This window comes from Patagioenas fasciata, chromosome 26, assembly GCF_037038585.1.
Source record: "Patagioenas fasciata isolate bPatFas1 chromosome 26, bPatFas1.hap1, whole genome shotgun sequence".
In the NCBI taxonomy this organism is placed as follows: Eukaryota; Metazoa; Chordata; class Aves; order Columbiformes; family Columbidae; genus Patagioenas; species Patagioenas fasciata.
The window spans coordinates 3,550,230-3,568,777 of record NC_092545.1 but is presented as its reverse complement, the minus strand read 5'-3'; the positions used below and the strand labels follow the sequence as shown (position 1 = coordinate 3,568,777).

At 44.6% G+C, this 18,548-nt stretch overlaps 3 protein-coding genes across 3 annotated transcripts; all 3 read left to right on the top strand.

Annotated features, from left to right (window-relative positions):
• The first annotated feature begins 3,145 nt into the window (after positions 1-3,145).
• Positions 3,146-6,181, top strand: LOC136112270 (gastrokine-1-like). The gene is made up of 6 exons (XM_065856819.2): positions 3,146-3,319; positions 3,676-3,729; positions 4,100-4,240; positions 4,459-4,569; positions 5,333-5,474; positions 5,933-6,181. The coding sequence occupies exons 1-6, from the start codon at positions 3,233-3,235 to the stop codon at positions 6,031-6,033; spliced, it is 636 nt and encodes a 211-aa protein (XP_065712891.1). The 5' UTR covers positions 3,146-3,232; the 3' UTR covers positions 6,034-6,181.
• Positions 6,182-9,727: 3,546 nt separating this feature from the next.
• On the top strand, positions 9,728-12,097 carry LOC136112111 (gastrokine-1-like). The gene is made up of 5 exons (XM_065856597.2): positions 9,728-9,775; positions 10,550-10,675; positions 11,123-11,230; positions 11,488-11,629; positions 11,990-12,097. Exons 2-5 carry the CDS (start codon positions 10,604-10,606, stop codon positions 12,085-12,087), a joined length of 420 nt encoding a protein of 139 aa, XP_065712669.1. The 5' UTR covers positions 9,728-9,775; positions 10,550-10,603; the 3' UTR covers positions 12,088-12,097.
• Positions 12,098-14,140: 2,043 nt separating this feature from the next.
• On the top strand, positions 14,141-16,784 carry LOC136112286 (gastrokine-1-like). The gene is made up of 6 exons (XM_065856840.2): positions 14,141-14,409; positions 14,766-14,819; positions 15,099-15,239; positions 15,457-15,567; positions 16,063-16,204; positions 16,517-16,784. The coding sequence occupies exons 1-6, from the start codon at positions 14,161-14,163 to the stop codon at positions 16,615-16,617; spliced, it is 798 nt and encodes a 265-aa protein (XP_065712912.2). The 5' UTR covers positions 14,141-14,160; the 3' UTR covers positions 16,618-16,784.
• The last annotated feature ends 1,764 nt before the right edge of the window (positions 16,785-18,548 follow it).

The following is an 18,548-nucleotide window of genomic DNA, read 5'->3' as shown; positions in this document are numbered from 1 at the left end:
CTGGCCACTTGGGGAGAATACCAGGCTGTTGTCAGAGGGTGTAGGGAGGCAACTAGGAAAGCTAAGGCCTCCTTAGAATTAAACCTGGCAAGAGGGGTCAAGGACAACAGGAAGAGCTTTTTCCAATACGTGGCAGTTAAAACCAACACCAGAGGCAATGTAGGCCCACTGATGAACAAGGTGGGTGCCCTGGTGACAGAAGATACAGAGAAGGCAGAGTTACTGAATGCTTCTCTGTCTCTGTCTGCTCTGCCGGAGGCTGTCTTGAGGAGCCCCGTACCGCTGAGGCCCCAGAGGAGGGCAAGAAGGAGGACCTGGGGAACTATAGACCAGTCAGCCTCACTTCCATCCCTGGGAAACTGATGGAACGACTTCTCCTTGGTGCCATCTCAAGGCAGATCAGGGAGAAGAGGGTCATTAGGGGCAGTCAACATGGCTTCACCAAGGGGAAGTCGTGCTTGACCAACCTCCTTGACTTTTATGAGGACATAACAAGATGGATGGATGATGGCAGAGCGGTGGACGTGATCTACCTTGACTTGAGTGAGGCATTTGACACAGTCTGCACAGCATCCTCACAGCTGAACTGAGGGAGTGCGGTCTGGATGAGCGGGTAGCGAGGTGAGTCCACTTCAGCGAACTGGCTTCTCCAAGCTAAAGAGCCCCAGCTCCCTCAGCCTTTCCTAACATTCTGGGATTCTGGGATTCTGTGAACTTCAGTGTTCAAACCTGTAAAGAGCACAATCAGTATACAGAGGGACAGACAAAGTACTGAGCACTTTTATAAATGACAACCTCTGAAAGTACTTCTGTAACGGGCACAGCTAAGAAACAACTCCACTTTATCTGAGGCTATGTAGAAATATCTCTCCGTTATTAAACAGCAATGGACAATATTCCTGGGCAAAAAGACTCAGACATCTATGCTGGCCAATTAAAAAAAAACAACTAAAGGTTTTGCTAAACAACTCAGTGGCTTCTGTTATTTAGAACCAACCTCACAGTTTCAAGGAGCTGACTTAACATTTTTAACAGAGCAAGATTATGACTTCTGTTGATTTAAAAGATGGTATCAGCTCTGGGTAAAATATCAGCCCAAGTCCTTTGCCACGTAGGCACAAAGCATTGCTACAAGTTATAGTAGGAGTCTATTCGATGATTCTGATTATTTTTTCTGTTTAAAAGTTACTATAAACTACACTGAATTCATTAGATACTAGAAAGATGAAAGAAAACTTGTCCTGGTAAGTTCAATCAGGCTCGTAACCAAGCCTCCTCTTATCAGAGCACTTCCCCAGGAAACCCGTCACGCTTCTGTGAACACAGGGCACGTGCCAATAAGATAAACTCCTTTCAAGATTTAACTTGAATGTACAAAACTGGTTGTGTCTACTCTTGTAGTATTAGCCCTGTACTCAGAGGCATGAGATCTACTCTGAGGATTCAAGGCCCTTTTCTGCTTTGTTCCAAGTACAGACTGCGCACCCAGATCCTAACTCTCCACAACAGGTGTCCATGCACATGGGCACTGCTTGGATCTGCTCTCTATCTAAAATCAAAACCTCGGGCTGAAAACTTCACTCTTTGATACAAAATATTTCAGACCACCTTTTCCAAGGAGTTTACTAAACAGGCGCTGGACATATTTTAAATCCCACTTTTTTTTCAGTGATCTTCTTACCTGTGCAAAGTAAATTGCTGGGGTTAACACTAATTTATATGAATTGATGATCTAGTGTAAGCTCATTAATAAAGAATTCTTCTGCATATTGGAAAGAAGCTTCAGCTAGACCTCACTTCAGAAAAGCCCTGAGCATGTACACAGACTTCAACAGGAAGTCAAAATCATTTTAAGACAGCAAATAAGTGGCTGCAAGACAAGCAGTCACCATGTTCAGTGTTGTGAATCTCAGCTGTGCATTTCAGATTGTGGCGGCTTCCTGTGGAACCTCAGCTGGGTGTTCCGGCTCCATGGGGGGATTGCACTGGATGAGCTTTCCAGGTCCCTCCAACCTCTGACATTCTGGGATTCTGTGACACTTAATGCATCTTCCAGCTTTTTTTATTCCATTAGAAGCTTACATGAACCATGTCTTGCTCTTCTTGCAAGAAAAGATCCTGCTCAACAAGGACGAGGCCTGAGCTTTATGGTCTAGAACCATCACTTCAGTAACTCAGGTTGTCTCATCACCTTCTCTCATTTAACTACAATTGTCATTTAAATCCTGAGGGCCACCCATTAGCATTACAAGTCACAGGACTTTCTCCTCAGTTCTGCTGCTGCTTTTCTCACATTCAGGATGCTGAGACAACCTGATCACTCAGGGATTTTTTTTTTTTAACAGAAAAGTAGATATTCTCACATCAAGACACCAAAAGAGGCCTAGCAAGAGTCTTTTGAGAAAAAAAAAATGCATCAACAACTGTAAACTAATAAAGCTGGAGCTACATGAATGTGCGGAGCTCTCGCTGCCGCCTCAGCTGCCTCTTCCCGCTGTTCTTCCTGCCCTTCGCGCTTCTCCCCTCAGGGCCTGGCGGCCCCTCAGTGTCTCCCGCCACCGGTGATTTTTATACAGTAAAACCCCTGTTTTTTTAAATAAAGTGCTGTTCACAAGTAATTCTGGAATCTTTACAGTGATTCTCTGCCACAGGGTCAGTTTGCACACAAAAGAAAACTGAGGAACGTGACACAAAAGCCCAAGCATTCATGACCGTCCCTAACTGAACAAGCACAGCTTTCAGGAAGAATTTACAGCACAGAAAATCAGCTGAGGCAAGGGGAAATAAAATTATTGTTGCCAGATACCAATAGGCTTGAGTTGCTTATTTATTGTAAAACAATTTCCAGTGGCAATGTCGTATTCGGGCATGTATTTTAGTGGACTCTATGGTTACGTGGTACCTTAGAGCACATTTTGGAAGGCACAAAGACTCTTATTTATTTTGTCTACTGTAAGATCTTTTTTTCTTTAAACGCCAGTCTATCTCTGCTCTAAAGTTTGATGTGAATTTTCAAAAGTAATTAGTAAAGGCCGGAAAGTTCCTAGTAAAAAAATCCGCTGCAAATGGATTCTTATCTGATAATGACCAGACTCTGGTTGGCCAAAATCTGCAGAAGTACAAACCCCACACTGATGAAGTACTTACAGCAGGAAACAATTTTCAGTGACACGCAGACAGAGATACAAATGACAAAATAAAATTATTTCAACACTTAAGCGCTCCACACCTAATGCTGAAAACATATATAAAGTGGACGGTTCCCGCTGCTCGTTCCACCTGCACCAGCATCCGCTCTGCAGTCAAGATGAAACTCACCGTGAGTATGCGGCTTTCCTCCTTATAAACTACAACTTTGATTCAACACCATTGCCTTTCTCTCTCTGAAGTGTCTTTAGCCAAGTGTCTCTAGCAAAAGGGAATTCTCTGGGGAGGGTTTTGTCCTCCACAGTGAGCAACTCAGACCCCGTTACACTGATCAGACCAGGAGGTAAGGATTTTGTTAAAGGTTGAACTGCACATTATTCCATCTACAGGAAGCCTAACCCATGTCCATTTTTGTCAACGCTTTTGCACACCTGGAGCAAGGAAAAAGGAAAAGGGCCCTGGGATTCTCCTGACCAGCTGTGTCAGCCAGAGCTGCAGTTACACTCTTGGTTTTGCTTTTCCTTCCAGGTTGTGACCACCGTCCTGCTCGGACTCTTGCTGACTCCAGCCCTCGCTGAATACGTGAGTACAGGGACCAGCTCTCACACACGTTGCCGCTGTTTCTCTGGGCCCTGCTGCTGGAGCTTTCCTTGCTTCTGTCCCATCCCTTGGGCACAGAGAAATCTGAACCTTCTTTCATCCATAAACCTCTAAAACCACCAAATGACCGTTGTAAGAAACAAAAATTATTCATTGAATCTATTAAAAGAATTCTTTCGGCTACTCCAGAATGTCACAGCCTTAATTCTTTGTCATTTTGACAATACCCTGCTCACTAGAGGGGCTCCCTGTGAACCCACATTTCTTCTACTACAGCCGTGATTTTCTAAAGCTTTGGGGAGATATCTGACTAACTTGCAAGTCTAAAGTGTTTTTTCATTGTGTGTTCCAGTTTCAGAACCAGCAAGTCACCAGGGAAATCAGGGTTAATGGCGGTATCCAATTCCTGAGCATCAACCCGGAATTGCGTGTGGTCACTGTCGAGCAAAGGAGCGAATTTGGGACATGGAAAACCATTTGGAACTTCAACACGGTGAGCGGCAAGGAGCAAGCTTGTGCAGAAAATGCACAGGGAGACGAGCTCTGCTAAAGCTGACTAAAATACAGGACTTGTTTCTTTAGTCTTAACATTTTCAGTCCAAGTTTGAGGGAAAAGCTCTCTGCATTTATGACTTTTTTGAATGCAATTTTAATTCCAATCTTAATTATTGGAAAGCTGAATTCCTAGTTGTGAATAACTTTATTTTCCAGGGCTTTATTGCAACTGAAGTGTTCCCAGAGAGAACTTGCTTCATTTCCCAAATGAACAGAAACCTGGTACCCACCTTTGAGACGTTCCCCAGAGTGGTTGAGGGCTTCCAGGTAAGACCATAAAGGAGTTGTTACTTTTAAGTTGTACAGCAATAACTCAAAGTAAACTGATGTCAGAGACTTTGGAATTCTCAAAAGCTTTTAAACCAACCATTTAGATCACATCATTTACATTAACATAATTGGGGACTCTGAAAAGCTAGAAAACCAGGGCTGTTTTATGGTTAGAGAGTTTAGATTATTGGCATGGTACTCTTCATAATTTCACTTTGCTCCAGCTGAGGAAGAACAACCAACCCAGTAAGGAGGGATCCCAAATAAGATTTCAGGCTTTGACACCTTTTTGAAAAGAACTCTGCACCACAGTAGCATGAGTTCAGCCCACAGAATTAGCACAGACACTGTATAAATTATCTCAGCATCCAGCATACTAAGCTTTTGTAGACACTGGCTTCTCCTGAAGTCTGGGAGCTGAGTCCTTATAAAACTCCAGGCTTTGAAGGGCGGGAAGGCCTGGTAGGGAAGGAAGAGGGGAGAGTTCCATCAGCACAGGCTGAGCAAAACCATTCCCCTCGCGCTGCAGTTCCAGGCTGGTTTGTAGCGAGGTCCATCTCTGTGTCCATGAAGCTCATCTCAACTCCTTGCTCACCAGCAAGAGGGCAGCACATTGCACTGGGATTTCAGGAACCCTGGGACAGAACACACTCCTGAGGAAAACACCAAACACCGAGTCATTTTTCGAGACACAGGAACATGCACAGCATTAAATGGACCAAGACACTGATCTTGCTGAATTCTGTTCTTTGATGTGCAGGGTCTGAAGGGTCAAATACAACCAACACGTGAGATCACATTCATCCTCAGCCAGAGACTTGTCCCTGACCTCAGGATTTATGGACCTGACATCTTCAACATGTGCAGAGAGGTCACAACTGTGGTGGCTACTCCAGTTACCGGTGAGTATAAATTAATTACCTCTGCAATTAACCACTACAAATAACTTGTGTTTCTGTGGATGCCATAAGCATACTTTGATCGCTTTCAAGGGAATTCATTTTATTGTGGGGGGAAAAAAAAAGTTTTATTTAAAAGTACAAGTAAAGGAATCACGTTTTACTCAGAGGAGTTAACCCTGAAGCGAAGTACTCAGAGCCTTACTGCAGGCTGATTGTCTGCAAACCCTGCGTGACAAAGATGCTCCACAGATCAGGTGCAGGCTGTTGCATTCAGACACAGCAGCATTACCAGACCCTCATGTTTGCTTTTCCTTCATCATTGCTTTGGTACTTGAGATTGCTCAATTTGCTTAAAACACAAGTGCCACGTGCCAGGTATTTAGGGCTGCCAAAGAGCCCACAGATCACTTAACACCTTATCTCATGGAATTTGTTTTTGTTTTTTCTTCTTTTTAAAGAACTTCAACCCATCTACAACGAAGGAGCCTGCACTACACTCGATGTCCTGAACCTTGTGCAGCTGAACTACTGCCGTTCCAACGTCAACGTCAAGGTCTGAAAACCTCACCTTCCTGCAACCACGTACGGATGCTCGATCGCTGCTGCACTAAGCCAACCCCGATGCTGTTCTTCCCTGACATCTCCTCTGCCAAGAGTTCCCTTCCTGATGATTCTAATGCTGAAACAGGTCAACTGTTGACCACAACTTTCAATAAAGCGCCTTAGCATGGATTAACTCTGGCTACTTTCTCATTGCTGTACCCTCCATCACCTATGAGCACATCCAGAAACACAGTGTGATTGTATCTACCCCTTTTGAGCCCTTCAAATGCTCTTTCAAAAGCCTGATCTTGACACAGGGCACAACCACAGAGGTGGGCGAGCACCACAGTGTGGCCATCACAAATAAGCCACTGTCCTAGACATGAATCAATAATTCAGACAGTATAAAGCCAATGCTAAGGATCTGAAAGTAGAGAAGTTTAGAGGGAATTAAAGGACAATTTAAAAAAGCAGTAGGGTCATTAAAGGCTAAAGCTTTAGTCAGGCAAGGTCCCTGTAGCTCAAAACTTTCACATCATAACTATTTCCTCTGTTACAGCAAAAATGGCAGGATGCCCTGGGTTACCCAGTGAATACAAATCTCTCTCTCAGAACACCAGCCATGCAACATCCCGCAATTTCTGTTCCTCTCCCACCCATCCCCAGAGGTTTATTCTGCAGCAGTTGGGGAGGAGACAGATTCACTTTGGCCCCTCTCAGGCCAAAGCAGCTGAATTCCCTGCATTAGCACACATCAGTCCCTGTAGAGGAGACAGACAGGAGTTTGTTGCTGCTCATCTCCTCCCTTTTGCTGTTACACAAGTTCTTGGGATCCCTTACATACCATCAGTTCTCCTTTTGCTGAAGCTGACACTAAATATGACAGAAAGAGGCAAGAATCAAAGTTGCTGAGGGATTTTCACTTTATTGATTGTCATTAGACACTATCCTAACAGAACCCTTCAGCTCTTGTCATGCCCTGCTCTGCCTTGGTATTGGCATTTCTCTACTTCACTCCCTTCCTAGTGGAGACTGGAAAGAGACATTTTAGCACTAGTATGTGTGTTTTAATGCCAAATGTACACGAGTGAATGAAAAGGAAATGCCACCTACTTAACAAAGCAATGAAACTTCTCACAGCAACAGATATACAGCTGTGATGCTGACGGGATTTATTTTTAACTCCTGTAGGAGTATGTGAAATGTAGTCGGTAAAGCTGCATCTTTCACTCCATGCAGCTCTGCTCCCTCCTGCTGGCCACATGTGCACGTACTTGTGCCTTAAACCAGGGAAACCCAACTGCAGGAGATCCGAATATTCATTTAACCAAACAGCGCTTCATCAGAGCTGTTTGCGTGTTCCCCTGCTCAAAGTTAGATGTATGTTTCCAGATAATCACTGTTACTTTAGCCTTAATTGTTTCAGGATTCACACACCTTAATGTCTCCAAGCGGTTAATTTCTGCTGTGTAAATATCTGATAAGACTGAACAGACTGTGAAGGAAAATACTGAGTTTGCATCTTGGGAGTCACAGGGAAATAAGAATCCGGACACCTGTGCTGAGGGTTGGACTCAGTTTCTAGAGCATTTCGAGTTTTAGCTCTGGTTCCTAGAACGTGGCTTTAACTGAATGCTGTCATTTAAGACAGGAGGTCAAGCTCAGCCACCCAGGTTTCGGAAATGCAAGAAACCAAAAGCTCCTAATGATTTCCTCAACATTCTCTCCAAACTCCAGATCAGTGGGAACCAGGCAGACCACCTTCGAATTCAGTCAGAGAGAAAGATGCCACTAATGAGAGATGCCCCTTTGAGCAGACTGGGCTGAATTTCGTGCAGCTATAAGTGAACGTAAAAACAAACAAACAAATCCAACAGAAACCACAAGCAAACCAAACCACTTGCAGACGTGCTGCAAGGCTGCTCCAGCCCTGGGAAAATGCTCAGAAATGGTTCAATTAAAGGCAAACAAAACAATAGATGTGCAGCACTGAGTAGGGAGGGCCGGCTGTTGAGAAGAGCACAGCCTTGTTACACAACCCTGTTCCCTACAGCACCAAGCAGAGGAGACAACAGCTCGTCTGACTGCACCCCTGCTCCTGGGCAGGTTTGGGCAGCAGTTAAACAGCACTTGGAAATCAACTGCATGGCTACCTTAGATTAGGCTCGAATTATTCCCTACACCACATTTTCTACTGTTTTATTTCCTACATTTTTACAGTATTTTATTTAGCACGTTACAACCAATATATTTCCACCTGCATACTTAGCATAATATTCCTCTTCAGAAATATATGCAGAGTGAGCACCCTTGTTAAAAAAGCTTATTCTGGAGCTGCTTTTCTCGGTGTCACAATAATGATGCTGCTATTACCAGCTCATAAAGATACATTCTTAAGACAGGCCTATGAAGAGGACTAGCCCTGAAAAAAGCCAGAGTTAAACAGCAATGGACAACTGGGCAAAAAGACCCAGACATCTGTACTGGACAATTTAAAAAAATAAACATTTTGCAATGTTGCTGCAGCAAACAAGGCAAATAAGCTCTCATGCTCTGTATATGATTACCGAATATGGAGAAATACTAAATTCCACATTTTAAAGAATAATTGATGTAAAATGCCCGTTGGCTCTGCTCCTCCCTTCCTCATTTCTTGTCACCTCTAGTTTCTGATCCCTTCCTAGAATCAGCCTCAGTCCCTAATCGGGTACTATTGTCATAAAGTGGCCCTGTGAAGATACAGAGGCCGTGCCTGAAGACTGGAGAGCAGATCCCAACTGACCAAACCCAGAAAGGAAGGCTAACAAAAGAACTCAGTGATTTCTGTGATTTAGAGCCAACTTCACAATTTCTGCAAACCGACTTAACATCTTTAGCATAGCAAGGTTACCACCTCTGTTGATTTAAAGGATGGTATCAGCTCTGGATAAAATATCAGGCCAAGTCCTTTGCCACGTAGGCACAAAGCATCACTACAGGTTTTAGCAGGCATCTATTCTCTGGTTCTTTTTCATTTAGAAGCTACTATAAAAGACACTGGAGTTACCATAACAAGTTATTTGTCTTTTATTTTCTTCCTGTATGTAATGAATTCTATCAGGCTGGTATCCAAGCCTCCTCTTATCAGAGTACTTCCCCAGGAAACCCGTCACGCTTCTGTGAACACAGTGCACGTGCCAATAAGATAAACTCATTTCAAGATTTAACTTTACGATATTACTGTATAAAAAGTAAGAGTACACACCAATTGCCAGCAGATCGCGCCTCGCCTACCATCACAATGAGGTTCACTGTAAGTACTTGTATCAGTTTCTCATAAAAATCATGAAGGTGGACAGTTGGAAAAGTATTTGGAGTCTTTCTTGGCACCTAGTGAGCCATTACTGATTGATGTAGGGATTATGGAGTAAAAATGCCAAATGGGTTGTTACTGCACGGGTGAAATGTCACTTTTGGCAGGGACCTCACACCGTGTACCTACTCAAAAGTGCAAGAGAGAAGTGCTGTGTTATGAGGTGAGACGCACCCATGGAACGCTGGAAGGGCAATGTCCTCTCATTCACAGCTCAGACGCAAATCAATACTCTCCACTGAGCACGTGCACAAAGCTAAACAGGAAATAAAGTTGTTATGACAGCAAATAAGTGGATGCAAGATGAGCAGTCACAGTGCTCAATGTTGTGAATCTCAACTGTCCATTTCAGATTGTGGTGGCTTCTCTGCTGGGAGTTCTCCTGGCTCCAGCCCTTGCTAACCGGGTAAGTCCAGAGCTGTGTGTGCTCATACGCTGCTGCCATAGGAACCTTTAGCTGTGGCCTCTGAAAAAGCTTTTCTGAAAGTGGTGCTGGGTTTTAAAGACTGATACCTAGCAGGAAACTGCCTTTTTTTGGTTGTTATTATTATACCACAGAAAATGTTTCAGTGCTTGATAGATCAAGGGAAAGAGACACTTGCTAGTTACGAAATCAAAGCCTGTCTTGAGGTTGGTATAAACGCTGAAAATCATTCTGTTCAGGGAAACAATACTCTTAGCATGAAGGATCTGACCACAACATACAGTGAAATACTGTAAATAACCCTCTGCCTACAAGTTACTGCTGGGGAAAGAGCAAGAAGGAAGCATTTTATTTTCCCAGAAATTTTTCTGCAAGTCTGGCTCTGGCACATCCCATTTAGTGCTTAACTTTAAAGAGAATTCTCCAGAGTTTAAATGAAACCATGTTCTTTTCCACCTGGTCTCATAGGCCTGCAGGGGAATAGAGCAGTACTGATAAAGCTGCTCTGTCTCGCTGAGCTGGAGGCAGCAGACACAGGAAAACCAGGGCTGGATAAAGCATGATGAACGTGAGGTTTGACCCAACAGCACTAGTGGCTTCCCAGCCTCCCCTCTGTGGCCAGAAATTCTCTCTCCTCTTGAAGAACAATAATATGCCAAAGCACGGGCACTAGAACTATTGATTTCTTGAGTGAAAGACTATGGGAATGCGCACACCTCAATCCTTACACCTCCTTTCAACTTCTTCACAACTCAGAATGACACGGAAAACTTTAAGAAGCACCACGGTGAGAACTCGCTCTACTATGTCATGGACACCGGGGTCTGCGCCGACTCCGAGGAGGGTTTGGAGGGCTGGAAATCTGCCTGGGACGCCAAGACTGTAAGTGGTGGCCACCATGGCTCAGAAATGGAAAACTACTAATGGTTTTAAAAAAACCCTAAACTTCAACAAAACTTAACAGGATTTGAGAGGAGATGCAGAAAGCGTTCTCATTTAACCATTTCGTTGTTGCTGCTGCGCTGTTTGTGCTGCAGACACCTCCCACAGTGAATTCCTTCACCTGCCTCGAGTCTCGGGATGATGTATCGTACACGTGGCACTGCTGGGGAAGGCAATTCACAATTCACCTGCCCTGTCCCCAACGTCCCTCATCATTCTCCATGACACATTTACCTAGACAGCATAATTGAAAAAATAATATTTTCCTTCCCTATGACTATTTGCACTGTAGAAAGCTTTTTTTTCTTAGCCTGTCTTTCTACCTGGCAATCCACTTATCTTTCACTGTATATTATCCGCAACAATGAGCTTTTTGTATGTTAACAGGGCTACGTTGCAACCAAGGTATTTTCAAAACACGCCTGCATCGTTGCTAAAATGGGCAGGAGGTTTTTACACGATAGACGGTTTCCTGCAGCACCTCAAGGACACAAGGTATGGCAGTGAACGAAACAGTGAGAAAACAATTGCATGTGCAAAGTACTCACTCCTGACCCACCAAGAGGAGAAAAGGCCCCAAGAACCAAAGACAAGATTCTCAGCAGGGCTGAACCACTTGAGTTCAGGCTTTCAGAAGCTGTGCTGCACTTGAATAACCCCTTCTCCATGCCCCAAGATGCACGTACAGGTTCTGAACAGCAGGTTTGTTTCTTCTAAATGCAGTTTCATGTGTTTGTTTCTTTGATGCTTAGGGACCCAGTTCTCGCCAATATCTCCTCAGGAAGAATCGCTTCATTATCTCCAGAAACAGACTCCAAAGCTTGCGCCAATATGGAAAACGCATCCAAGCCCTGTGCAGAGGAATTCCCGCTTACCTGGCTTACCCAACTGCAGGTGAGTATCCCAGTGACAGTGCTTTGTGTGACAAAATAGAGTAACTTGTTAATCTTCACTTAAACATTGTACCTCCCTGTTTGTAATATTCTTATTGAAATCCTGAGGTTTCCCTATGACTTTCCAGAAATCAGCAAACGCGTACATAAAGAAAAGCAGCAGGTCTGTCCATCTGCTGCACACAACTGCAGACCAGGCTTTTGCTGGAAGGTTTTGGGATTCAGCTGGTGACAGTCTGAGCTTTGTAGGCAGCTTCCCGCATATACAATACCAGCTTCCAACATGAAGTAGAGCTATATAACCAACATTGTTCTCTTATTGTCTCAGTCCAAGTCTAATCAGCTTTTCTTTTTCTTTCAGGTTCAAACCTCCCAAAGCAAAATGTTTCCTGCTTGAAAGTTAAGATTAATAAACTGCCCATCTACTACTGTGATTATTTATTCCTGATGAAGTTTTGAGGAAGAATATTCTTAGAGCTCTGTACCCATGAACACGACTTTTCTCCTTTATGATCTTCTCTCGATCACTTTCTCAATCATCCACGTGTCTCTTTCTCTGCTCTGCAGGGAGGCTCTTGTGTCTCAGTAAAATTTATCATCAACCTACATTGGTCTGCCCTGTGTTTTTATGAATCCTTTAAAAACATGGAAGCAATTCCCAAGACAGGTTGCTAAACCAGTGTTCTTGCAAAATCCCAATTTTGGCATTTAAACTTCATCCTGTACAATTTCCCAGTGAGATATCACGTGCTACTTTAAGCAATTATTCATCGCTACTCAAAGCAAGTGGTGCTCGATCTACTGCACAGCCATATGTAAGATGATATGAAATCCAGATTTACAGAAATATGTGTAGCTGAGATATTTTAACTTCTTGGTAGCACGCCAGGTACTACACTGTGTGATTTTAAAAATAAGCACTGCAATACAGTATGGCCATTACAAATAGACAGATGCACTGTTGCACTGATCAACCCAGAAATCAAGCTGCAAATCATAGAATATGTGTATTAAATGCAGTCTGGAGTTGAATATAGATGTTAGTTCACAATGCTTGATCAATGTTTAACGCAGGCAGCAAAAAAAGCGTACCCATACCAATTAAAAGTGGAGTTGGAAATGTCAAGGAGTCAAACGATGGGCCTAAAGATGGGTTCTGTAATAGTTGACCTGAAAACCGAAGCAAAATGTCATCCAAAAATATTTTAACACCTCCAATGTAAAGCAACCATATGGTTCAGTATTTAAACAAAGTTCCAGCCTGACGTGCTGGGGAGTTTCTGCAGAACATCTCCTCTCGATTTCCAACATAACCCTGCATTTGCCAGTGAAAGATTTCCAGAGAGGAGGGCGGAAAACATTTGCATCAAGGTCCAGCTTTTCACAAAACTAATTCAATTGCATGTCCATCAATCCCCATGTTACTATAATATTACGCATTGCGATGCTTAATATATCTCCTAGCTTTTTTTATTTCATTAAAAGTTACATGAACCATGTCTTGCTCACTGTGCAAGAAAAGATCTTTCTCAACAAGGAGGAGACCGGAGCTTTACCACTAAACACAACTCCCATTATCTACAATGATCATGTCAGTAACTTGGGCTGCCTGGAGAACACAGCTCTTCACCATTCCTCATTTAATTACAATTGTAATTTCAATTCCAAAGGCCACCCATTAGCATTACGAAGCCACAGGACTTTCTCCTCAGTTCTGCTGTGCTGCTTTTCTCACATTCAGGATGCTGAGACAACCTGATCTCTGAGGGAATTTTGGTTTTAAAGAGAAAAATAGATATTCGCATTCGAGACACCAACACCAGGTCTAAGAAGAGTCTTTAGAGAAAAAAAAATTACTTCCGTTACTGTAAACTAATGAAGCTGGACCATCATAAACACAGCCCCGCGGCTGCCTCTTCCCGCCCTTCGTCCCACCGGTTTTTCTCCCCTCAGGGCCCGGCGGCCCCTCCGCGCCTCCCGCCGCCGCTGCCCCTGCCCTGCGCCGCGCTCGCGGGACTGCAAACGAGGACTTTATAGAGAAAAAACACTATTTCTTTAAATAAAGTGCGCTTGAAAAGTAATTACAGAACCTTTACAGTGATCCTCTGTCACAGAGTTAGTTCGCACACCAAAGGAAACTGACCAACCTGACACAAAAGCCCAAGCATACATGGCCCTCCCTAACTGAACAAGCACGGCGTTCAGGAAGAATTTACATCACAGAAAATGAGTTGAGGCAAGCTGAAAAAAATTATTGTTGCCAGATACCAACAGGCTTGAATTCCATATCTATTGTAAAACAATTTCCGGGACCAATTTGTATTTGAGCTATGTATTTCAGTGCACTCTATGGCTCCATGGTACCTTAGAGCACATTTTGGAAGGTACAAGGGCTTTTATTTACTTTGTCGACTCTAAGGGGTTTTTTTAAAAAAAAAAAACCATAGTCTATGTCTGCTCTAAAGTTTGATGTGAATTTTCAAAAGTAATTAGTAAAGGCCGGAACGTTCCTAGTAAAAAAATCCGCTGCAAATGGATTCTTATCTGATAAGAACCAGACTCTGGTTGGCCAAAATCTGCCCAAGTACAATCCCCATATTGATGAAGTACTTACAGCAGGAAACAATTTTCAGTGACACGCAGACAGAGATACAAATGACAGAATTATTTCAACACTTAAGCGCTCCACACCTAATGCTGAAAACATATATAAAGTGGACGGTTCCCGCTGCTCGTTCCACCTGCACCAGCATCCGCTCTGCAGTCAAGATGAAACTCACCGTGAGTATGCGGCTTTCCTCCTTATAAACTACAACTTTGATTCACCACCATTGCCTTTCTCTCTCTGAAGTGTCTTTAGCCAAGTGTCTCTAGCAAAAGGGAATTCTCTGGGGAGGGTTTTGTCCTCCACAGTGAGCAACTCAGACCCCGTTACACTGATCAGACCAGGAGGTAAGGATTTTGTTAAAGGTTGAACTGCACATTATTCCATCTACAGGAAGCCTAACCCATGTCCATTTTTGTCAACGCTTTTGCACACCTGGAGCAAGGAAAAAGCAAAAGGGCCTTGGGATTCTCCTGACCAGCTGTGTCAGCCAGAGCTGCAGTTACACTCTTGGTTTTGCTTTTCCTTCCAGGTTGTGACCACCGTCCTGCTCGGACTCTTGCTGACTCCAGCCATCGCTGAATACGTGAGTACAGGGACCAGCTCTCACACACGTTGTCGCTGTTTCTCTGGGCCCTGCTGCTGGAGCTTTCCTTGCTTCTGTCCCATCCCTTGGGCACAGAGAAATATGAACCGTCTTTCATGCATAAACCTCTCAAACCTCCAGATGACCATTTGTCTCTGGTCACTGTAGGCGCTTACAGTGAACCCACGTTTCTTCTGTTATAGCAGTGATTTTCTAGAGCTTTGGGGAGAGAACTGACTAATTTGCAAGTCTAAAGTGTTTTTTCATTGTGTGTTCCAGTTTCAGAACCAGCAAGTCACCAGGGAAATCAGGGTTAATGGCGGTATCCAATTCCTGAGCATCAACCCGGAATTGCGTGTGGTCACTGTCGAGCAAAGGAGCGAATTTGGGCCATGGAAAACCATTTGGAACTTCAACACGGTGAGCGGCAAGGAGCAAGCTTGTGCAGAAAATGCACAGGGAGACGAGCTCTGCTAAAGCTGACTAAAATACAGGACTTGTTTCTTTAGTTTTAACATTTTCAGTCCAAGTTTGAGGGAAAAGCTCTCTGCATTTATGACTTTTTGAATGCAATTTTAATTCCAACCTTAATTATTGAAAAACTGAATTCCTAGTTGTGAATAACTTTATTTTCCAGGGCTTTATTGCAACCGAACTGATGTCCCAAGGAATTTGCATCATTTCCCAAATGAACAGAAACCTGCTGCCCACCTTTGAGACGTTCCCCACAGTGGTTCAGGGCTTCCAGGTGAGATCAAAAAGGATGCTTGCCGTGTGGCGTTTTCATGGGTTTGTGCTGCTGTAAATAACCCTTGGATAAAATCGTACCCTAATTTTAAAGTCAATGTCAATCCCCGACATCCAGGCTGCCTACATCTTTACCATGGACTCTGTGCTTTTCCTTTGTTAGAGGATGAGATTTTCCAAGCGGCAGGACTGTTGTTCTGAGCAGTAACGTTGCTTGGGACTTGGCCATGGGGATGGTTTTCTCTGAGCAGGTTTAGGTTGGCAGGTTGTTCTCTTTAGCCTCCCGGCACCTGGACTCCCTCAGGAACATCTGCCGCAGGAGCTGAATTCAGCGCTTGCCAAGGGCCCCAGAGTCACCCAGGGGAGGAAAAGCCTGCACTAAATACACTGCTGAGGAAAACACCAAACACCGAGTCACCATCCCGACACAGGAACATGCACAGCATCCCATGGGCCAAGGCACTGATCGTGCTGCATTCTGTGCTTTGATGTTCAGGGTCTGAAGGGTCAAATACAACCAACACGTGAGATCACATTCGTCTTCGGCCAGAGAGTTGTCCCTGACCTCAGGATTTACGGACCTGACATCTTCAACACGTGCAGAGAATCCACAACCGTAGTGGCTTCTCCAGTTCCCCGTGAGTACAAGCAGATGAAGATCTCTGTAACTAACCGGTATAAACCGGAGCCTTACTGCAGGCTGATTGTCTGCAAACCCTGTATGACAAAGATGCTCCACAGATCAGGTGCAGGCTGTTGCATTCAGACACAGCAGCATTTCCAGCCCCTCATGTTTGCTTTTCTTTCGTCATTGCTTTGGTACTTTAGAAGGTGCAATTTGCTTAGAACACGAGTACTACATGCCAGGTATTTAGGGCTACCAAAGAGCCCACAGATCACTTAACACCTTATCTCATGGAATTTGCTTTTGTTTTTTCTTCTTTTTAAAGAACTTCAACCCATCTACAACGAAGGAGCCTGCACTACACTCGATGTCCTGAACCTTGTGCAGCTGAACTACTGCCGTTCCAACGTCAACGTCAAGGTCTGAAAACCTCACCTTTCTGCAACCACGTACGGATGCTCGATCGCTGCTGCACTAAGCCAACCCCGATGCTGTTCTTCCCTGAAATCTCCTCTGCCAAGAGTTCCCTTCCTGATGATTCTAATGCTGAAACAGGTCAACTGTTGACCACAACTTTCAATAAAGCGCCTTAGCATGGATTAACTCTGGCTACTTTCTCATTGCTGTACCCTCCATCACCTATGAGCACATCCAGAAACACAGTGTGATTGCATCTACCTCTTTTGAGCCCTTCAAATGCTCTTTCAAAAGCCTGATCTTGACACAGGGCACAACCACAGAGGTGGGCGAGCATCACAGTGTGGCCATCACAAATAAGATCTGCAGAGTTCAGACCTTCCTTAGGGAAAAGGAGTCTAATTGGTAGGATTTAGAGAGCTGGTGTGTTCCTAGAGTGGAGTCCTGTATTTCCTCTGTTCTGACGAAAGTGGCAGGGTGCCCTGGGTTACCCAGTGAATACAAATCTCTCTCTCAGAACACCAGCCAGGCAACATCCCACAGTTTCTGTTCCTCTCCCACCCATCCCCAGAGGTCTATTCTGCAGCAGTTGGGGAGGAGACAGATTCACTTTGGCCCATCTCAGGCCAAAGCAGCTGAATTCCCTGCATTAGCACACACCAGTCCCTGTAGAGGAGACAGACAGGAGTTTGTTGCTGCTCATCTCCTTCCTTTTGCTGTTACACAAGTTCTTGGAATCCCCTTACACACCATCTGCTCCCCTTCTACTCAGGCTGAGACTGAATATGACAGAAAGAGGCAAGAATCAAAGCTGAGGAAGGATTTTCACTTTTGCGGCTGTTCAACCCCTCCAGGGATGGTGACTCCAGCACTGCCCTGGGCAGCCTGTTCCAATGCCCCACAGCCCTTTGGGGAAGAAACTGTTCCCAAGATCCTACCTCAGCCTCCCCTGGCACAACCTGAGGCCCTTTCCTCTCGTCCTGATGCTCGTTCCTTGGGAAAAGCGACAAATTCATCGGATGTTACCAGGTGACCTCTCTATTAGCTTGCACAAAACTTTCTTTTCTGAGAAGCAGGGATGAAGTGGATCTCTACCATGACACTGATCTATACCACACTATGCAGCCCTGCTTGCTAAGGCCTTTGGGTCACTGGATCTGGTATTATGTGATATAAGTCCCGACCTAGCAACACAAGAAAAGAGCATTTTTAGGGATGCCAGAGAAATGACGACGTTTCTGTACAATGGGACATTCCACTCTATGGCTTGAATATGAACTAAGGAGTATCAATTCCTAAAAGTTTTACTCCATTTGAAATACGACATCTATACATCTATATCATACTGAAATGAGGCGTGAAGAAAGGAAAACTCATGACTACTGTAAAGAACATGTAATAAAACTGCCCAGATTTAAGATCACAGACGTATTCCAAATATCTCAATGCGACCATTGCTCTTGCAGGCTATTGTCCTCCTCGGGGACTTCAACCATTCCAATGTCTGCACGGCTTCTGAGACCAGAGAATAGCTCTGGGGAATGAAAATTTGGACGGGAGTCGACATTGTGAGCTGGCAGCTCAGAAGGCCCATGGTATCCTGGGCTGCACCTTGGGCTGTGAGGTCACAGAGCCCCTCTGTGTCACACCCTGGTGTGTAGAGCTGTGCACGGACACCGCTCTGGCAGTGCTGGCAGCGGCAGCAGCGGCGGCAGCAGCATTTGCAGCGGCAGCAGCGGAAGCTCCAGCATTTGCAGCAGTGGCCAAAGCAGCAGCAGCATTTGCAGCAGCAGCGGCAGTGGTCACAGCAGCAGCATCATTTACAGCAGCAGCGGCAGTGGTCACAGCAGCAGCATCATTTGCAGCAGCTGTAGTGGTCACAGCAACTGTAGTATTTGTGGCCAAGCTAGTGGCAGTGCCACGATGCAGGGGTGGGGGGT